General features: G+C 34.1%; 1 protein-coding gene across 1 annotated transcript in view; it reads left to right on the top strand.

Moving 5' to 3' along the window:
* PDE3B (phosphodiesterase 3B) overlaps positions 1 to 19,365 on the top strand; it is an 87,021-nt gene extending 67,656 nt beyond the window's left edge. Inside the window, exons 5-16 of the mRNA XM_086749705.1 lie at positions 2,162 to 2,268; positions 4,619 to 4,829; positions 5,377 to 5,450; positions 5,963 to 6,066; positions 6,853 to 6,987; positions 9,084 to 9,195; positions 9,936 to 10,049; positions 12,744 to 12,943; positions 14,663 to 14,866; positions 15,259 to 15,420; positions 16,811 to 17,060; positions 17,394 to 19,365. Coding sequence (XP_086605831.1) covers positions 2,162 to 2,268; positions 4,619 to 4,829; positions 5,377 to 5,450; positions 5,963 to 6,066; positions 6,853 to 6,987; positions 9,084 to 9,195; positions 9,936 to 10,049; positions 12,744 to 12,943; positions 14,663 to 14,866; positions 15,259 to 15,420; positions 16,811 to 17,060; positions 17,394 to 17,620 — 1,900 coding nt within the window. The 3' untranslated portion in view covers positions 17,621 to 19,365. The remainder of the gene's footprint in view (positions 1 to 2,161; positions 2,269 to 4,618; positions 4,830 to 5,376; positions 5,451 to 5,962; positions 6,067 to 6,852; positions 6,988 to 9,083; positions 9,196 to 9,935; positions 10,050 to 12,743; positions 12,944 to 14,662; positions 14,867 to 15,258; positions 15,421 to 16,810; positions 17,061 to 17,393) is intronic.
* The last annotated feature ends 298 nt before the right edge of the window (positions 19,366 to 19,663 follow it).

Raw genomic sequence — 19,663 nt, 5'->3', positions numbered from 1 at the left:
TAAAATAGATGCATTTTTTAAAAAAGAAAATGTAAGTTATGCTGATAATTGATAATTACTAGTAGTGGATGAAAGTTTTTATACACACATCCAAGAATTTATTTATTAATATTGTATTTAATTTTAAAGTGAACCATTTCAATAATTTGGTACTTGTCAGTGACATTTTCTCCTTGAATAAAATATACTCTTCAAGTTTTTACATAGTAAAAGTTAACTGTGTTGTGGGTATAAAATATAATCAAAGATACTAGTAGTAGTATTGGTTTAAAGATTGTATTTTCATGCTAATTTGGTTATCAGTGTTTGACAGAATCTTCCCAGTTATATCCACTGGAAATAACTAGAGAGCAGAGAAATTGCTTTAAACTTATGATTTGAGACTCAGCACTTCCGGTGCAGATGCAGTGTACGTTTACAGAGAGTTTTCTTATGGCTCCTACTGACCAAAGAATGTACTCAAGCTCACCTCATTAAGAATAGCAATACAGAAAACACCCTCACTTGTACTCCATCACTTTTACGTTATCCCTTGACTCTGATCACTAGCACTTCTAGTTAGTCATGTTCCCCTGCCCTGCTCCTATATGCCCCCATACAGCCCTAGAATATGTGTTCATTTTTTTGTGGTTTGTGTCCTGCCTTTCAGAGTCCCTGTCTCCTTGTATCTTCCAGTGATGGTTCTTACCAGTTTCCCTTTAACTTCTAACACATAATAATAATCTCAAAATCCGTCACGAGTGGTTAACTTAACATAAAGTTAGATGAAATAGCTGAACTGGCATAGCTGTTCCTGCTGCCAAAAGAGGCAGTCCTGCATTCCTAGAGCACTTTGTACTTTTGGCTCTGGCTCTTGAGTCAGCCCCTTAAATTATCAGAAAAATAACTACAATAAGAAGACAGTTTTTCCTGCCTTGGGGAGCTGATTCAGCCCAATGAAGAACTCAATGAATGTTAGAAGAGAAGCAAGGAGGAGCGGGCTAATAGTAAAATGAGACAGTGAAACAGCAAACTGTTCACTAGGAGGAAAGCTTACAAAAATATCAAAGATTTTTTACATACAGTGACTGCTTTCAACTGAATTCTAGCCGAGTTGAGAAATAGTGATACAGTAAATTAATATTGCTACAAAATCTGTTTTAATGTTCCAGAATTATTTTCTTTCCCTCCAGACAACGTTCTAAAGCAACTCTGTTTTATTTGTATGCAGATTCTTGATTTGGTTTCTCATTCAAACACTAGTTCAACATGAACTGATCTTGCTTAATATTAGTCTTACTGCACTAACTATTGATGCAGCATTTTTATGTGCTTTAAAATAATATATATAAGCTATTTTAAGTTGGCTAACATGTCTTTATCAGACTTCAGAAGAATAAATCTTTAATTTATTTCTAATAAATATATTTTAAGAAATTATTTGAGATCAAGTGTTATTTCTGTGTTTGACATCTGATTAAGCAAGATTAAATCTGTTTTGGTAAATACTCTTTTCCTATCCTGAAATGAAATAAATAGTTTTACATAAAGTATTCTCACTTTAAAGTACACGTATACAGTTGTTTTTAATTGCATATCTAATTTTTGTTTATGAAACAAAATATATAATTGGAATTTTGCTATGCAATTTCCTGCCTAGAACAGCAGATGGCATAATTCAACAATAGAGTCCAGCAATGTAGCTACTGAAGTACAATACGACTTTATGTCAAAAACAGCTTTAGTTTCAAGATTATAATAAGTAAAATGATTAATTAAATATGCAGGATTGATTTTAAAAGCAAGTTGTGGCTGCATAAGATTGTCTTTTAAATGTTCTCAGATCTGTTCGAAAACAGCCTGCTTTGTTAAAACATTCAAGAAAAGTAAAACTATGTTAGAAAGTAAAACCTATGACATGTGGTCTGAATACACCTATTGTGTCATTTTAGGACTCCATAAAGTTTTCTGTTGTTTTCACCCAGTACCCAGCAGTTTTTATTTCAAATAATTGACATGTATTTTCTAGCCGATCTTGAATTCGACTTCATTCTAGTAACCTTTTTTTCTTGAATGGTAATGGACCTGTAACAGAGCAGTCTGGATATTTTATAAGCATTTTGTTTAATAAAAATGGAAGACAAGGTAGAAAAGAAAAAAAATCTTACTGTTTTATTTTCAGCCAAGGATCTCATTCAAATGGGACTTTTGGTGTGAACTTGCTGACAATACCAAAACAAAGATCATCTTCTATGACATTGACTCATCATTTAGTTCCCAGACGTGCAGGTAAGATCGTGCAATTCATGTAACTTAGTGGCAGGATGTCAGGGTAGTAGTTAGTACATCATGTATTATGGTTGATTTTTTTTCACGTAAATGTAGTACTAATGTAACATCAGCATGTTGCATATGTTTTAAAAATATTTTATTTTTAATCTGCTTCTAAGAATATGCAAAACTACAGCTAACATAAACTTTGTAGAAATCTTAACTGTTCACCTAATGCTATGTAGCTGCAAAATGTTATGGTGTTCAGTATGTTAGGTACCTGTGGAAAATTACAAAGGTCACATACATTAAATAAGACACTTTTTTTTTAGTAATTATGCTTTTTGTAATGGAACAGTGTCACTTAGACACTACTGATAGCCATCTGAGATTATTATTTAAACAGATTTCAGAAGGAGTTGGAATAGATTTTATTCTAACACTGTCAATGTAATAGGCTGGTAGATACTGTAACAGCAGTGCTGAAATAATGTGTGTATCAGTATTTGAAAGATTATAACTGGCCTGGTTGCCTATATTAAGTGAAAACTTGAAAACAACTTTTTTTTGACATTTTTGCCTATCTGTGTTAGCATGATTTAAAAATAACAGCCTAATAATTTTGTTTTATAAAAGTTTAAATATGCAAGTTGGATTGAGAGACATGAATGCATTTTTTATTTTCTTTAAAAAAACCCCAAACTTAAAACTCAGCAGTTTTCCCTGTATTACTTGCTGATGGTTTGGTCATTTGATTTGGGTGTTTTGTTTTGTTTTTTGTTGTTGTTGTTTGGTTGGTTGTTTTTTTTCCCTTTTCACTCTTCTAGACACCAAGAAACATACAAACTCTGCATGTAAACGCGTTGTTGCACATTCTCAGTAGTTCTATCTTCAGGAAAAGCTAGGCTATCTTCTGTACTTTTCTACTTTGAATCTTGTGGAAAATAGGGAGTGCAGTGATAGGCATTAAAATCTGCTGAATGTGTATACATGAAAAGGATGAAATTAAGTAACTAACATGGGACTATTAATCTGGTTTAGTTCTAGAAGGGAGTTTACAAATTGCTTCTCAACTTTTCAGATCTTTATTTTCAGCAGTGAAGTGACATTTGCTTTCTGAAACTTCTGTCTCTGCACCTAGCAATGTGAACTTTGAAAAATCTTGTCTTTTATTGTAGCAAAATGTAATTACGTACTAGTCTTAGAGTGTGTGAGTCAAGTCAGTGTAGCCTATGACTGCTGGATGTGTATGATCTATGCATTCCTTATTTAAGGGCAATACTGTATATTCTCTTAGTAATTTGTTATCAGGCACTGTACAGTCATATGACTTGTGATGGAGTTTTTACTTCATAGTTTGAATCAGAATAAGTGATTCAGCTTTGAAAAATCCACATAATAATTAACTCATTATTTTGCTCATGGGTGCTTTATTCTTTTTGATAAAAGTATATTTACAATGGCTATAACTGTATTTACTTCGGGCACTCGTAGATAATTTGTCTTTTTGTATATTTTCACAAGAGAAAGAAATTATGTTTTGGCTTAATGCAAAATTGTGTTGTAAATTAGTATCAGGTGCATAGAGTAGCCAAAGTGCAGATTTACCTGCTTGCTTTCCTAGATTTCACTGAGAGAAGCCTGAAGTAAACCCTAGCTAACTTTCTACAGCAATGGTGAATTTCATGTAACTAAGGAAGATGGAGTTGTTTGTTTATCTCTAATTACCCATGAGCAAAATTTGTATTCCACATCCCCCCACCCCCCAATGGCTTATTAGTCAGATTTGGATAGATTATCATGCCAGTAAAAAAAAAGGTACATCACTGTCAAAAAAGACCAATATCTGCCTGCTTTAACCCCTTGCTTCAAAAACGCAATTACAACATTTTGGCTTTCTACTTTGTTTTTTAAAATTTCTCAAGCATATTTTGTCTTTACTGCAAAACAATGAGGTAAAAGACTTTTGTTTAGGTCAGTTATCAATACTGAATTGCTTTTGATTATTTTTGTCTGGAAAATTTAAAAAAGCAATCCTGGAACAGTAAGGAATATGGAAAGTTCCAGCTCCTGATTAAATTTTGCCAGAGCTAAAACTAAAACCAACCTTTGAAAGCCAGATGTTATAACATGTTACATAGTTTGTCCATTCAAATGTGTAGCCTAGACTCTACTGCATAGTTGTAGATCTCAAAACTTGGACTAGATCTAGCTATTCTGTGTGTTTAACAGTGTGAACTATACACCATGTTTTGAAAACCTGCACATTCTTTACAACTTAAAAAGGTTCTTGTAATTTAATTTCAGTCTTTCTAAACAGTGATGTTTTTACTGTAATCTGAACCTTATTTAATGTTTGCTTTGGAAGGTAATTCTCCTGGCCTGAGTCCTCTGAGTTCGCCTAGTCATGGATCTGTCTCCGGTGGGGCTTTCAGCAGCTGGTCACCTGTAGAATTTCCTGATACTGCTGATTTTCTTACAAAACCAAGTATTCATATACATAAGCCTCCAGCATACACATTTAGTTCTCCAGATTTTCAGCAGCAAGTTAAAACACCTGTAGGTTATATGTGTAGCAGGTACTGTAAACTCTTACATTTTTAGTAACTTCATATGCATTAAAAAGAATACAATTAAAATGAAAAAAAACCAAAACAAAACAAAACCAAGACCTATATAACTACTTGTATTGAAAAAAAGGCATATAATCTCATAATATTATCCAGGCGAGATATAAAGCTGTATGTATGCCGTTGATTTGAAATGGCTCATCCTTGAAAGCAGGAGTTATTTTTTGAGTAACAGTGTTTTACAGATTTTTAAAAATGAATGGCTTCCTACCTGGGAATTTAATTCTATATTTCTGAATACTTTATAAATAATTAGCTCTACTTTATTAATTCAGAAGGTGAGTCCTGGGGAGGTGATGGTTGATTATTTTCTAAGTACAGACCAAATCTGTACATGCCAGATTTAGGAGAAAATGCTAAGGACACTTGGTGGAGGAACATTCAAATACATGCCTTTTTAAGAAAAGTAATTTGCCAATATTTTTCAGTATAACACATCAGTAGCAAAATAAGAAAATTACTGAATGTTGTAAATATTTTTCATGTGTTCTGTAAGTTGTGGACGTCAGATACTCAAACCTGTTCCAACACCAGAACCAGAATTTGCAGAATATAAAGACAGAAAATCAGGTGAGAATTCAAAATAGACAAGTATTTGATATTGACTTTTTTTAAAAAGCCAATTAAATTTAAATTTTTATATTTCTTCATGAACTTTTTCTTATACTTTATGTAACTCATATGCATATATTTTATTTTAGTTTATGACTTTAGGATAATCAATATAATCTAAAATATTACTTGCTTCAGAGTAAGAATTTTATAATAGACTTCCACTCATAGCTTTATGACTCTGTACTCCATATAACAAACAAGTTCTCTGCTATCTCAGCTAACCTAATCACTGAGCCAATTTTTACAAATAAAAAGTTACACTTGTAGCTTTTCTTAGTCTTCAAACAGGTTTTGTCTAATACATTTTATCCTTTACAGTTTCTTTGTTCTCTAATTTTTAAAACAAAAATTGCTTAGAAACAAGCTATTGCTTATGTTTTTGTGAAGAATCTGTATGATCAGTTCAAGAATTATTAAATAGCAGTAATTTACACATAAATTATTGATACGTATGTATTTTCTTTAAGGTGAAAATGGAAGTGCTAGTGTTTCAAATGAATCTTTTCACCATACAGAGAAGAAAAAAGATGAAAGGAAGGAGATGATCGATCAAACACAAAATAATCTGCTTGTAAGATTACAAACTTGAAAAAAAACTTGCAGTAACTTTTATCAGTGCAGTATTTCTTTATAATTTCTAACAATGTAAGACTTTCTAAAGAGATCTTTGCATTTCTAACGGTTGTAATTTCTGAAGGGAAATGATGCATTGTTGGAATTCAAATTTTTATTTAAAAATTGTGTATTTCCAGCTTGCATAAATTTCACTAGCAAATGACAAGATCGTGATTAGTATTAATTTTTTGTTGATCAAAATTAATTTGTGTAGATTTAATGTTGATAGCATGCTTAAACATTGACTACTATTTTCTCTTGGAGTTTGATAGATGTAGGAGTTTCAATGAGACTTGCAAGTGAGTGTTCATACAGTGCAGTATATTGGAAGTGCAGGGAGACAAATGGTTTAAGCTTTACTAACGTTTTGTGTTTAAACATCAATTTTTTTTAACGCTAGTTCAATTAATGAACTTTCAAAGCTCAGGAAATGTTTTGTTAGCCTATGCATATTTTTGCTTTGTTTTAATAACTCATCTTGTTTAAAAAGAAATAAGAATGAAAATTTAGCACCATCTCAGAAAGCCCTGGAATCTACTGCCCCAAAATATGAAAGGTCAAGCCATTAACTGTGCTATTTGTCCTATTGATTTATGATTTTCTCATAGCTGTAGTTACAGTGCTATTCAATAAGTTCAATAATGATTTATCGTTTTCATGGCTTTTTTTTTTTACCAATACAACTGACAAATTAGTTTTCATTCTTATTTTAGAGATTATAAAGTATCTTACTCTCATGCAGGTGGAACAGAATCCTGTATTAGAAACAGTGTTATTAGACCATGATTCACTAATGGAGAAGATGAACAATTGGAATTTCCAAATTTTTGACCTTGTACAAGAAATGGGAGACCAGTCTGGAAGGATCCTTAGCCAGGTTTGTTGTCTTTCATTATATGAGAGGGTGTGTAAAGCTGTTGTGCGTATATATTTTATTTAAACCATGAAGAAGTTTTGCACTCAACAAATATATGAACGCTGACTTGAAAAATGGAAATATCATTTCCCATGTATTCCATTTCATTATAAAGCATAGAAAGTGATTTATCTATAGACAACTTGCTTCAAATTTTCTGAATTTTATTCTCAATGTAAAAATAGTTTAGATTCACACCTACTAGGCTTTGTAGTAATATGCCATTTCCTATTAAAAATTGTCTCCTGCTTTCAGAATTGCTATCTTGTTTGTCAACCATTTCTTTTTTCTTTATTTCAGTAAAATATTTCTGCCAGAACTACACCTGTGGGGGAAGAGAAGTGATCTTTTAGGCAGTCTTTTGCCTCTTGATCCTACAAACAATGGGATTTTTTTTCCATGCTGCTTTCTGCATGTAGTATCCCTTTTATCTCTTTCTGTTTTATTACTAAGCTCTTTTGTGCAGTTTCATGTTGTGCTGAGGCCAGTCTTATGGCAGGTGCAAAAGTATGATCCTGTTTGCTCTTCCCCAGCCTCTCCCATTCATCGATGTCATCTGGAAGCTTCTGTTTCTTTCTTTATACTGGATTTAGAAATCATGGAGCCATAGCATTAGCTATTTTTATTGCCAGTATTATAGTTTCCTATCCTGGAGTAGAGTGCATGTTACTCTTGTTCAGGGGTAGTGCTAGGAGCAAGCAGCTGGAGGGAAGGAAAGAGGTTAGAAGCACTCAGGTGCAGTTGTAACCATAGGCCTGCACCTGTGCTGAAGACAGGAAAAAAAACAATGGGCATAATTTAACTTTTGTCATTAGACACTGTCTTTTCTTTCATAATACATAATATTCTGTGTATTGTTTTAAATCTTCAGTTAGTCTTGTTTGATCGAATGTTTTCAGGTCTTTTATCACCTCAGTTAGTGACAACTGTTAATGTACAGATTAGAATGCCACAATCCGCTCTTGAGTGGTGCCTTTACTGTGATCCAGATTAGCTTGCACTTCATTTGTATGCAATTTAGGAGATCTTTGAAAACCTGTAAATACTTAAGTGTGCAGGTTTCTACTAAATTCTAACAGAATTTCTGTATCAGTTCTTCCTGCTATTCTATGTACGTGTACTACTTGTCCTTCTCCTCCCATACAAGTCCTTGTGTCTGTTGTGCTGTACACATCTGATACATATCTCACTTAAGAGCCAATTAAAAACTGTATTTTACCATCATCAGTTGTAATGTTCTCAGATTGGGCGTGTGTAAGGGGAATAGTTAGGACAGGTGGAAGGAGGGATGTCCCCTCATTTTGCTCTCCTGTTCCTTTGAGCACCTCCCACACTTCGGAGCTTACTCTTTCTCTCAAGTGTCTGGGATAGAAGTGACAAAAATGTGTAGCAGTGACTTGTTTTGAAAAGCTTTCTTAATATTTGTAGTCTTGGGGAGGTTAGGTCTTTGTAGTCACTAAGTTCTACTTGTAAACCATAACATATTTGCACAGTATATAAATGTCTGTGTGTTCTGAGTACATTTTTGAATTTTTTTTTTTCATTTACCAGCTAGCTTTGTTAAAAATACCCAAGATAAGTAATAATTAATAAAAGAAATAGTATTTCTTTGCCAAAGTCTCAAAAATATAGTGTTGGGTTTTTTATATTAATGACTCTGTTACTGTAGTTAAGTAATTTGAATTTTTGAATAATAAGAATACAGATTTCTTCTTTTAGGTCACTAATGGAATAAAGCATTGGTTCTCTAACAGAATTAAGAACATTTTGGAGAATATTATTAAAAATAATCAATTGTGCATGTAATTTATCAGTAAATGAAGAAAAGGTTTTATTATTCTGTATTTGAAAGGATGATAAAAATCCACATTTTTGTGCTAAAAAATCATTAAATGTATCTCTATGACAATAGCTTTCAGGTAATCTTTAATGGAATTTCAGTAATTTCCATCTGTCAACAAACAAAATTTTAAGAACAGGAATATTTTTCAAGTTTAAAAAGCAGAATACGCTTAAGTATATTTTTCAGACTAAAATTAATTTTAATATGTATTTAGGTAACTTATACCTTGTTTCAAGACACTGGTTTGTTTGAAATTTTCAAAATCCCAACTCAAGAATTCATGAATTACTTCCACGCACTTGAAAATGGGTACCGAGATATTCCCTGTAAGTACTATCCAATTACATATGTTTTTCTTTTATATTAGTGTATCTTCTTTAGTATGTATTAGTTTAATGTTTAATACAGAAGTAGACAATGTCTGAACTTAGTATATTTCTAATTAATACATTTGTCAGAATTTAAAACTGATTTAATGAATTGCAGCACAAAATTGGTGGACTTCAAAACTGAATTTGTTAATGTGTAGATTGAATATAATCTTAAAGAATTTGAACAAGTAGTTGAATCAAACATACTGAAGTCAATGGGCGAACATTTGTTGAATTAAAAGTACTTTGATTTAGGCCCACAATAGAATAATAAGAAAATACAGAATTTTGACAGTAATTATTCATCTTGCTGTTCAGGGCAGCCAAATTTATTAGGAAACAAAACAAAAAACACACCCACCACCCCACCATCTGTCACAGATGTATGCACGAACCCCAATATTTGTAGGTATGAGTTTGGAAGCAACACTAGTGGCTCACCATCACTAACTTAAAAGGCTACTTAATCCTTTCCTGACTCTCAGGTAGGATGAAATATGCTTAGAGGATGTTTGATGTTTCTCTAACTTGTTTCTTTAAAATGTTCAGTGATATAGCCTCTACTAACAATTTAAATTCCATTCTGCCTTTATATTTAATAAAAATCTCACAGTAAATTTGGTGCATTACTTTCTTTTTGTTTCTTTTGATAATATTTCAGATAATATTTTTTATTATATTTTGATAATTTTCAGATCACAATCGCATACATGCCACAGATGTTCTTCATGCAGTATGGTATCTGACAACAAGGCCCATTCCTGGATTTCAGCAAATTCATAATGAGCATATAATGGAAAGTGATATGGGTATGTATTCACATAGGTTTTGGTTTTTGATTGTGTTTTTTTTTTCTGTAAGAATGTTTTGGTGAAACTACAATAGGTAAAACAAATTACTTTGGAAGAAAATATCTTATTATTCTGATCACTCTTTTTTTTTTTTTTGTATTTTAGTATAAGACAGTAGAAATATCACAATGTTAGCCCATGTTGTAGTTTAGCCCCAATCGGGACCAGCCTACACAGTCTCTCCCTCACTCCTCCCACCCTCCAAGAGAATAGGGAGAGATAATGTAAGAAAAAAAGGCTCAAGGTTTGAGATAGGGACAGGGAGAAATCCTTAAAGTTACCGTCACGGGCAAAACAGACTTGACTTGGGGAAAACTATTCATTTATTTCTAAAACCAAAGCAGGATAATGAGATAGGGAACAAGATAACCTCCCCCCACCCCTCCCCTATTGCCAGGCTTAACATTATCTCTACCAACTTCCTGCCCGGAGCGGTACAGGGGGGAAGAGGGAATGGGGGTCGCAGTCAGTTCATCACATGTTGTTTTATGCCACTGCTTCATCATCGTTGGAAGAACTCCTCACATTCCTCCCCTGTTCCTTCGTGGGGTCCCTCCCACGGCCTACAGTCCTTCAAAAACTGCTCCGACGTGGGTAATTTTTCCACGGGGTGCAGTCCCTCCAGAACGGCTGCTCCAGCAGGCCCTCCACAGGCCACAGCCACCTTCAGGCCTCCACTTCCCCCGGTGTGGGGTCCTCCCCTGGCTGCAGGTGGATCTCTGCTCCTCCGTGGGCCTCCGTGGGCTGCAGGGGCACAGCCTGCTCCACCATGGTCATCACCAGAGGCTGCAGGGGAATCTTGGCCAGGAGCCACATTACTCCTCCCCCTCCTTCTGAACCGACCTTGGCGTCTGCAGCCATTTCTCTCACACGAAAAGTTCTTCACAACAGGCTGGCAGATGCCTCTCAGAATCTCTTCACATCATCCATCTCCTCTCCACTTCTTGCAGCCAGGCTGGGCCGAGTTGGGCCCAGTCGGCTGCCTGGCGAGAGTCCGGAGGGTGAGGCCTGCAAGGCCCATGAGGCTCGCGCCTCCCCCTCTCTGCCCCCCGCTCAGCTTCTTCACATCTCTTTTTTTTTTTTCTGTTTTCCCCTTCTTAAATGTGTTATTGCAGAGGCGTTATCACGGAACATTCTGCTACCAGTTGGCTTGGCCTTGGCCAGCAGCGGGTCTGCCCTAGGCCCGGCCGAGTCCACTGAACAAAGGGGAGCGACTTCTAGCAGTTTCCTACAGAAGCTACCACCTTAGGTCCCCCCTCACTAAACAAAACCACAACAGTTTGTTTGTTTTTTAAAGTAGTGACTTCATCCAGGGCAAAAAGGAGAATAAAACTGTGAATCTCCTTATCAAGCTAATATTTCTAACTAAATAGGTTTAGTTCCTTTTGCAGTAGTTTCCAGTGTCCACTGAGCTTTTCTTATAGGTTTGCAAGAAATGAGCAAATTACAGAAATACTAAGGGAGGTGCCGATTGATCCTTTCACGCCTTTATTGAGGTTGGATGCTCTTTTAGTGCTGTCATTTTAAGAAAGGAATGAAATTCTAGTGGGAGGTCTTCAGGAGCATGACAGTAAGAGGAAGACAAAGAAGTCACAGAGATCTTAACAGTAATCTGTAACCATTGTCATCCATTGTGGATTTTCCAAGATCTGTGGTTTGGACTTGGAGATGTACATTTTTGCTATTTTTTCTCCTTCTCTTCATTCCCTCCCATGGAACAAATACCTACAAATGCATTTTAATAATGAAAAGCTTAGATTGTTGTGATTGCTATCTAATCTAAATGAAAACCCAATTGCAATCAAGAGACATAGACCAGATGGCCAGTGTCCCTTGTTCCATGAAATTGCCTTCTGTGCTTGCTGAAACATTCCTCTGAACCAGCTTTCTGCAGCACGAGTGAACTGTAGCTGCAAGTAGAGTGTCCTCCTCTGGTTTATGCCTGTAAGGCACCATACAGTTTCAAGGACTAAGGCAAATCTTTTCTTTCCTCTCCTCTTCCAATGAGGGCAGTAAGTGTGGATATGTGCCCCATATACATTGCCAAAAGTGTAAAGTCTACATTTCTTCTAAAATTGCATAGCAGTTTTTTTCCCGATTATGAGTGTTTACGGATCCTTCTGAAAGCGTACTATATTTGTGTGAATTATAGTTATCCCTCAGCATTGTAATGGGAAATCTCTTCTGAAAAAATGTATCCTGAAGTATATCTGTATGTAGTACTAGGTAAAGAAATGTTTTTAGAACAGGAACATTCCCCTTTCCAGTTTTGGGACACTTCTACAGGCTCCACAATGTCCTGTAGGATTTTGCCCTCCTTGTGTAATGTCATGAAACAGCTGAAGCTTTTAATGTATTTATAAGACTGCATCTACCTTTTTGGACAACCCATGTGGCCGTGACAAATTTATGACTTACTGGCATTTCAGCTTTTCTTTACAATTGCTGGTTTATCTATAAAAAAAATTGTATAGCTTTTTTTTTCTTAGAGTAGAAATTTTTCTTTGCCAATTATTCAGCTCCAGTTACAAGGATAGCTATATTAAGATTATGTTTGCAGTAGGATCTGGCTGTGTCATTTAAAATGTATTAAAAACATGAATGAAATACTGTTCTAAAATATTTTATTTTTGTATTTTCCATTTTTCTTAGAGGAAACCAGTGGTATTGCGCCTGTTCAAGTCAGTTATATTTCTTCAAAAAGTTGTTCTATTGCTGATGACAGTTATGGTTGTCTAGCATCAAACATTCCTGCTTTGGAATTGATGGCTTTATATGTAGCAGCTGCCATGCACGATTATGATCATCCTGGTCGTACAAATGCTTTTTTGGTGGCTACAAATGCACCTCAGGTAAAAAATTCTTTACCCAGAAAATTATTTGTCTTTATCTGAAGTCAGAATAATGAAAATTCTTCTCTTCTGTATCACTACTGTAGCCTGTTTAGGATCATTTGCTCAATTTAATAAATGGGGAAATTAATTTGTCCTTAACTTGTGTAATACTTCTTTTCCCTGACAAATTCCAATGTGTTTTGTATGTGTGTAAAAATAATTTTCAATTTACAACATTGACAATAACAACATAAATCAGTACAGGTTAGAGTAAAAGATTATTTCATAGAGAGATGGCCCTAGGACTATCTAAGCAGCTAATCCATGGAGGACTCCCAATTAGTCCTTTATGGTAAATACCCATTATCTTGAAGGGAGAGTGAGTAAAATAAGAAGAAATCAGCAAGGCATCTTTGTTTTTATCTCCCGTATTCAACTTTGTTCTTAGAACAGAGAGTAGAAAGAAAGGAGATGCTATGCTCTTCAGGGACTAAAAAGCTAAGACAAAAGAGGTAACGGAGAGTACAGCTGAACAAAAAAGCAGATAGGGAAAAAAGGTGGGGCAGGGAAGAACTGAGAGGAAAAGCACTGAAGGAAAGATGCCTAAACTGCATGGTGAAATGTTTTTATCTGAAGAGTGGAATATTGTCTGAGGAAGAATATTTATGGTGGCTATTTAGGTCTCTCTTAATAAATTTGAGATAAGAAACTTAAATAATAAGAACGTCAACAACAAGAATAATAACAGTATATCAGAAACCAATACAACTTGTCTGAAGATGGAGACTTTGAAAGTGAACTTTCCACTCTGTTTTCAACAATTCCTTATTACAAAAAAAAAAGTTTAGGATGTAGGCAGTTATGTATTTCTGCTGAAAACAGTATACAAGAAAGAATAAAAAATACAGATATTCATGTCCAATTTTCAAAACTAAATGCATTCATTTCATTAATAATATCTTCCTTTCCTCAAAACATAAAAATTACTTTTGCAGTTTTCCAAATATTTTTTTTCAGGTCATATTTAATCTATATTAAATTAATTATTTTCTAGGATGTTTTGTATAAACACAGAAGTTGTGCGTAAAATCTACTACTGTTTCATATTTTAATTAACTGATTTGTAGTTAAAATTTATTCATCAGCATTAAATGTATCACATCATTGAAAACTAGTGATACTGCACACCATATTGCATTAACCACAGTTCTTATATACTTTGGAGTTATTTTCATGGCATTTTTTTAAAACAACACGGGAATTAAAAGGAATTAAAAGCGTATACTTAGATCTGGTTTTTTTTTTTTGTTGTTTGGGCTTTTTTGTTTGTTTTTTCTTCTAATGTCAATATGTGTGCTCCACACATACTGTCAGGAGTGCAAAGTTTACTTTTTAAGTGGTTTGTGTATGTGTGCTTACAGTGTGAATGTAGGTGTCACTAAGACAACATTAAGGACTTTTAAGGAAAGGAAAAACTTTGCCAATTGTTTTGGTTTTTTTTTTTTTCCCTCATCTGCCATTTTTATTATACTTTAACCCTCAAAACTAGAAGGCAAAACATCCTACATTCCCAGTAGCTGTTTGTTTTTTGTTTTGTTATGTTTTGTTTTAAATTAAGACTGACTAACCCTTAAGCTTCAGAATATTTATTACAAATTGAAATCTTTACTCTGTCATTTATGATTCTCACTCTCTCTCTTTTTTTTTTTTTTTTTTTTTTTTTTTTTTTTTTTGTAGGCTGTTCTCTACAATGACAGATCAGTCTTAGAAAATCACCATGCTGCTTCTGCCTGGAGTCTTTTCTTATCACGACCAGAGTACAACTTTTTATCAAATCTTGATCATGTAGAATTCAAGCGTTTTCGTTTCTTAGTGATTGAAGCAATCCTTGCCACAGATCTCAAGAAGCATTTTGATTTCCTTGCAGAATTTAATGCCAAGGTTTGTTGCATTTTAGTGTCTACACTGAGCTGGTCATGATGCACTGATGTTAATGTTGCTACTCAGTAGTTGTTAGTATTAATAACTTGCATTTAAAGTTTTATGTTATTTAAATTTAAGTTAATAAAAAACTGCAAATAGAGTATTTCCTTTGTACAAATTATTTGTAGATCGTTTTGTAGATTCCCTATTAAGCCTAGCAGGTGTGACATAGGGACCCACAGGAGACCTCGATCATATCTTACATTTCCATCTTCTGAAATATTGATTTTTTTACTACATAAGACAAAAAAAAATGTAGAAAAATAAATACAAGTGTCTGTTGTGCAAAGCCTGAAAAATGACATTGATGAATAGTTCTGAATTTTTAAAAATGTATTTGCTCAACCCAGGTCAATGATATCAACAGTCGTGGTTTAGAATGGAGCAATGAAAATGATCGCCTACTGGCCTGTCAAATATGCATCAAACTGGCAGATATTAATGGCCCAGCAAAAGTTAGAGAGCTGCATCTGAAATGGACAGAAGGCATTGTTAATGAATTTTATGAACAGGTGGGTGTGGAAAGTAATTTATTCTTTTTTAATGACAGGCATATGATCAATTCTTTACATTACCAAATGTATAACTAAATTAGACCTTATGCCTTGTGTTAAATCTTCAGGTAATGTATTTCCATCTTCTCTTTCTGAATACTGAAAATCTGTTTTTATAGGTAGCATACTAACGTAATCTTTTACTTCATATCAATTGTGTTAGCAGCTTGAAAACAAGTTCCCTGCCAATGTTGTCCATTTGCCAGATATTAGTTTGGTTTTTTTTTTGTCTTTTTTTCTTAGAATGATGCTGATAAACCAAAATAACTTCTTCCACTTTGGAAAGTTAAGTTGACTGGAATGTTTCCAGGTCAAAGAACATGCATAGAATCCACAAGATTGGAAATGTATTTTCAGCTAACTCTTAGTACAAAGAGAGAAGATATTTCAAAACTTTCAAAATTAAATATTAAAAATACACATTACTAACAGTACTAACATGTAAATAAGATTTTTACAGTGGAACTTTGATAAATAATCCCATCAAGATCAACTGGAAAAAAGTCTGAAAACTTGCCTATTTTTACAGTTACAACTTCTTTAAGCCACCCAATATATCCTACAGATCTATGCCGTTATTTTTCCGTAGTCAGCTTTCTGAGAGGTTAACTATTTATGAGGCAACAACCAAGGACTGAAAAATATTTTTCAAACTAGGAAGACAAAAGTAAACAGCAAAATCACTTGGGAGATTTAAACAATAGTGGTAATAATCTGAAGTGCTTACAGTTACTGTATTAGTATTCTAAATTGCTCCTTTAGGAAAAACTTTTTCATAAAACAATCAGATGCACAAAAGTGCTGAGATAAGTGATTATAACTCAGAGTTCTGTATAAGCAACTTTTCTATTTTTTTCTTCTCCAATTTATAAAATGGGGAAAAAACTCAAACCACTTTATTCTGGAAGTTATAATTCATTTCACATTCTATGACTTTTGGGGGAAACTGTTTATCAGAATGCCTTACTGTAGCTGATTTCTTTCCCATTTTGTCTGGTCATCAGCTTAGCAATTTAAGTCTGATCTCTGCCTACCCTGGAGCCAACCTGTAAAGGCAGAGGAATAGGAACTCCAGTAGAATTAGGTTTCCATGCATGCACAAGGGTATCACACAGCAAAGCTGAAGGGAGGATTGTGGGTTATGCAAGTCCAAGCCATAATGTGTCTTTATTTTAAATTGGCCTAATTACGTTTTCATTCACTTAGTCTATACTATTATTGCCTCTAGTAAATAGATACGATCCATGTGAAGTTGACTTCGTTCCTTAAAAGTAATCTTTAGAATAAAAAACTAAAGTTAATTTTGAGAGAAGTTTTGAATTTTTTTTTTTTTTAATTTCTTTTTCAGGGTGATGAAGAAGCAAGTCTTGGATTACCTATAAGCCCCTTCATGGATCGTTCTTCTCCACAGCTTGCAAAACTGCAAGAATCTTTCATCACTCACATAGTTGGCCCCCTTTGTAATTCCTATAATGCAGCTGGGCTGCTTCCAGGGCAGTGGGTTGATGAAGAGGAGGAAGATGCAGAAAGTACTGAAGATGATGATGGAGCACAGTTAGAGAGTGATTATGAAGAAATGGAAGATGATCTCATTTTAAGTAAGTTTCTGTATTTCATTTGACACATATGGTTCGGAATGAAAAGATTCAGACACAGCAATGATAGTTGAAATTGTGTAGTACAAATATTGTAGATTTATGCTGCTTCATAAATTTTACTCTTTTAATACAATTTTGGTTAATACGAGGAGACTTGCCATTTGAAACAAATTCATTGTTATCCTTTTCCATGTCTCTCTTTAAATATTCAGAATAATCATCCATGATTTTTTCTCAAGTGTACATCTCTCTTACAATGTGCCTTTGGTTTTGTATGTGTAAAATATAATTACTTTGAATGTCAAACAATCAAATATGCTTACAATTTTACAGAAGCTCAAAGAAAAAAAGGTAGACGAATATTTTGCCAGCTAATACACCATCTCAGTGAAAATCACAAAATATGGAAGACAGTGATTGAAGAGGAAGAAAAAAATAAAGCTGAAGGAGCTAAACTGCTGGCTGAGATCTCATCTTTACCTCAAGCAGATGAAATTCAGGTTATTGAGGAAGCTGATGAAGAAGATGAGCGACAACTAGGAGAAGACAAGACATGCTAAGAAAACTTCAGTGGTGTCCAGTATGATGACAGCCTATCTGTTTTCACTGTGCTGACTTCAGCTTGACACAATTCACATAAAACTGAAAGGCCTCAATACTGTGAGAGGATTCTTTGTACTCTAGTGGAATCCCACTCCTATGCACTTTTGCCACACAGAATATGAAACTTTATTCAGAGATTGAGTATTGTATACCCCGATGCAAAGTTCTTTATGCCTTAGTTGGTATGAAATATCCAGATATAATGCTGCCTTGCTGAATATGGAACTCATTTTCCTTAAGGTACCTGCAATTTTTAAAAACATTCAGTGACTTCATTACCAAAGTGGCAAGAACTTTTGCTAACAAGGAAATGTGGGATGAATCCTAGTATTGTCTTGAGTTGTTTATTTCCTGTTGAACATGAATGAGAAGACGACTGTGCCTATATGAAAACTATGTTACTGTTGCAGTGCAAGCCTCTTGCGGGGTGTCTACTTAGTGCAGTAGCATGCTTAATGTAGTCATCTCAGAGCAACTGTTCAAGGACTGTGACATAAATGCTGAATTCTGATAATTGTGGTTTAAAAAAAGAAGAAAAATCCAGGTGCATCTATTTCTGATGCTTTTTATTATTGTGCATAATCTGATGTTTTATTTTTGCAGAAAGTATTCAGGTTTGCTGTGGGTGTTCATGATAATTCATTAAGTACAAGGCTGTTACAAACTGTTGCCTTGCTATTTTGTGGTAAACATTAAAAACCTGTTCAGCTACTTAAATTATTAAGGAATTTTATTCTTTTAGTCATAATGCTATATTTCCTGCCCTTACTCAGGTTCCTGTTTAAAAACAAGTCAACCACATCATAGATTTTTATCTTGTACCAATTTCTGGTATTAAATTTTAAGGATATAAGATTGTATTTCACTTATTCTTTGTATGCAAAACTTCAGGAGAATTAAAATTTTTTTTCTTAAAAAAAAAAAGACATAAACTACTGTTTCAAAATCACTAGTATATTTTAATATGTCCCACATCTTTTCTCCCATCACAGACATAGTTTATATTGCCTTCAAGTTTGATGTACGTCCTGAAATATATGTATGGAAAGCAGAACGTGAAAAATCTGTGTAAAGCCTAATAGTAGGATAGACACCATTGTACTATATTACATTTTAGATTATTAAATTCTTAAATAAGAAACATAGACATTCCATATAAATGTGTTTTTAGGAACACTACCATTGTAGGTCTAATTGGAAAAAAAAAAAAAGGGAGCATAAATTAGTCTACAGGTATGTAAGCAAGCCACAAATAAAGCTGGTTTTAAAAGTGCACCTTTTAGTACTAAACATTTATTTGCTGTGCAGTTGAACTGAATAAAAACAAATGCACACACATGCAAGTTGCTAAATGTATCAGTATATTTGTGTTTACATTTATATCAGTTGACATGAGAAAACAGTAATATTCATAAGATAACGTTGTGTAAACTGTATTGCACTATTTTACACAAGTTTTTCTTCTGGTCTTTGATTGGCCAGTTTAAATAACTAAAATTAGTTATTTTTTAATTTTTCCACTAATAAGCTTTTTGTTGATCCATTTAGAAGACCACTGGGAAGTGCTTTTGCTATTTTTTATATTCAGTATCAAATCCCCCTTTGCCACCATTATTTCTATCACTGCATTTTTTGTAATATGAGCAGTGTTAAAACCAGGTGTTTCTGTCATTAATAAAACGTTGCACTATTGAAGCTGGCACTTATTTATCATTCACTTATTTGTTGTTCATATATTTTCCTAACAGATAATTTGAAGACTACAGAAATTTTACTTGTTTCAGTATGCTGTATTCTCAGCATTTGTGTTTAGCATGTTTGTACATGTCGTAGTTCAGCCCCAGTCGGGACCAGACTACGCAGTCTCTCTCTCTCTCACTCCCCCCACCCTCTGAGAGAGTAGGGGGAGATGATATAAGAAAAATGACTCAAGGTTTGAGATAAGGACAGGGAGAAATCCTTAAAGTTACCATTACGGGCAAAACAGACTCAATTTGGGG

The sequence above is a fragment of the Chlamydotis macqueenii genome, chromosome 5 (assembly GCF_036417535.1).
Source record: "Chlamydotis macqueenii isolate bChlMac1 chromosome 5, bChlMac1.mat, whole genome shotgun sequence".
Lineage (NCBI taxonomy): Eukaryota > Metazoa > Chordata > Aves > Otidiformes > Otididae > Chlamydotis > Chlamydotis macqueenii.
This window is presented reverse-complemented; position numbering and strand designations above follow the sequence as displayed.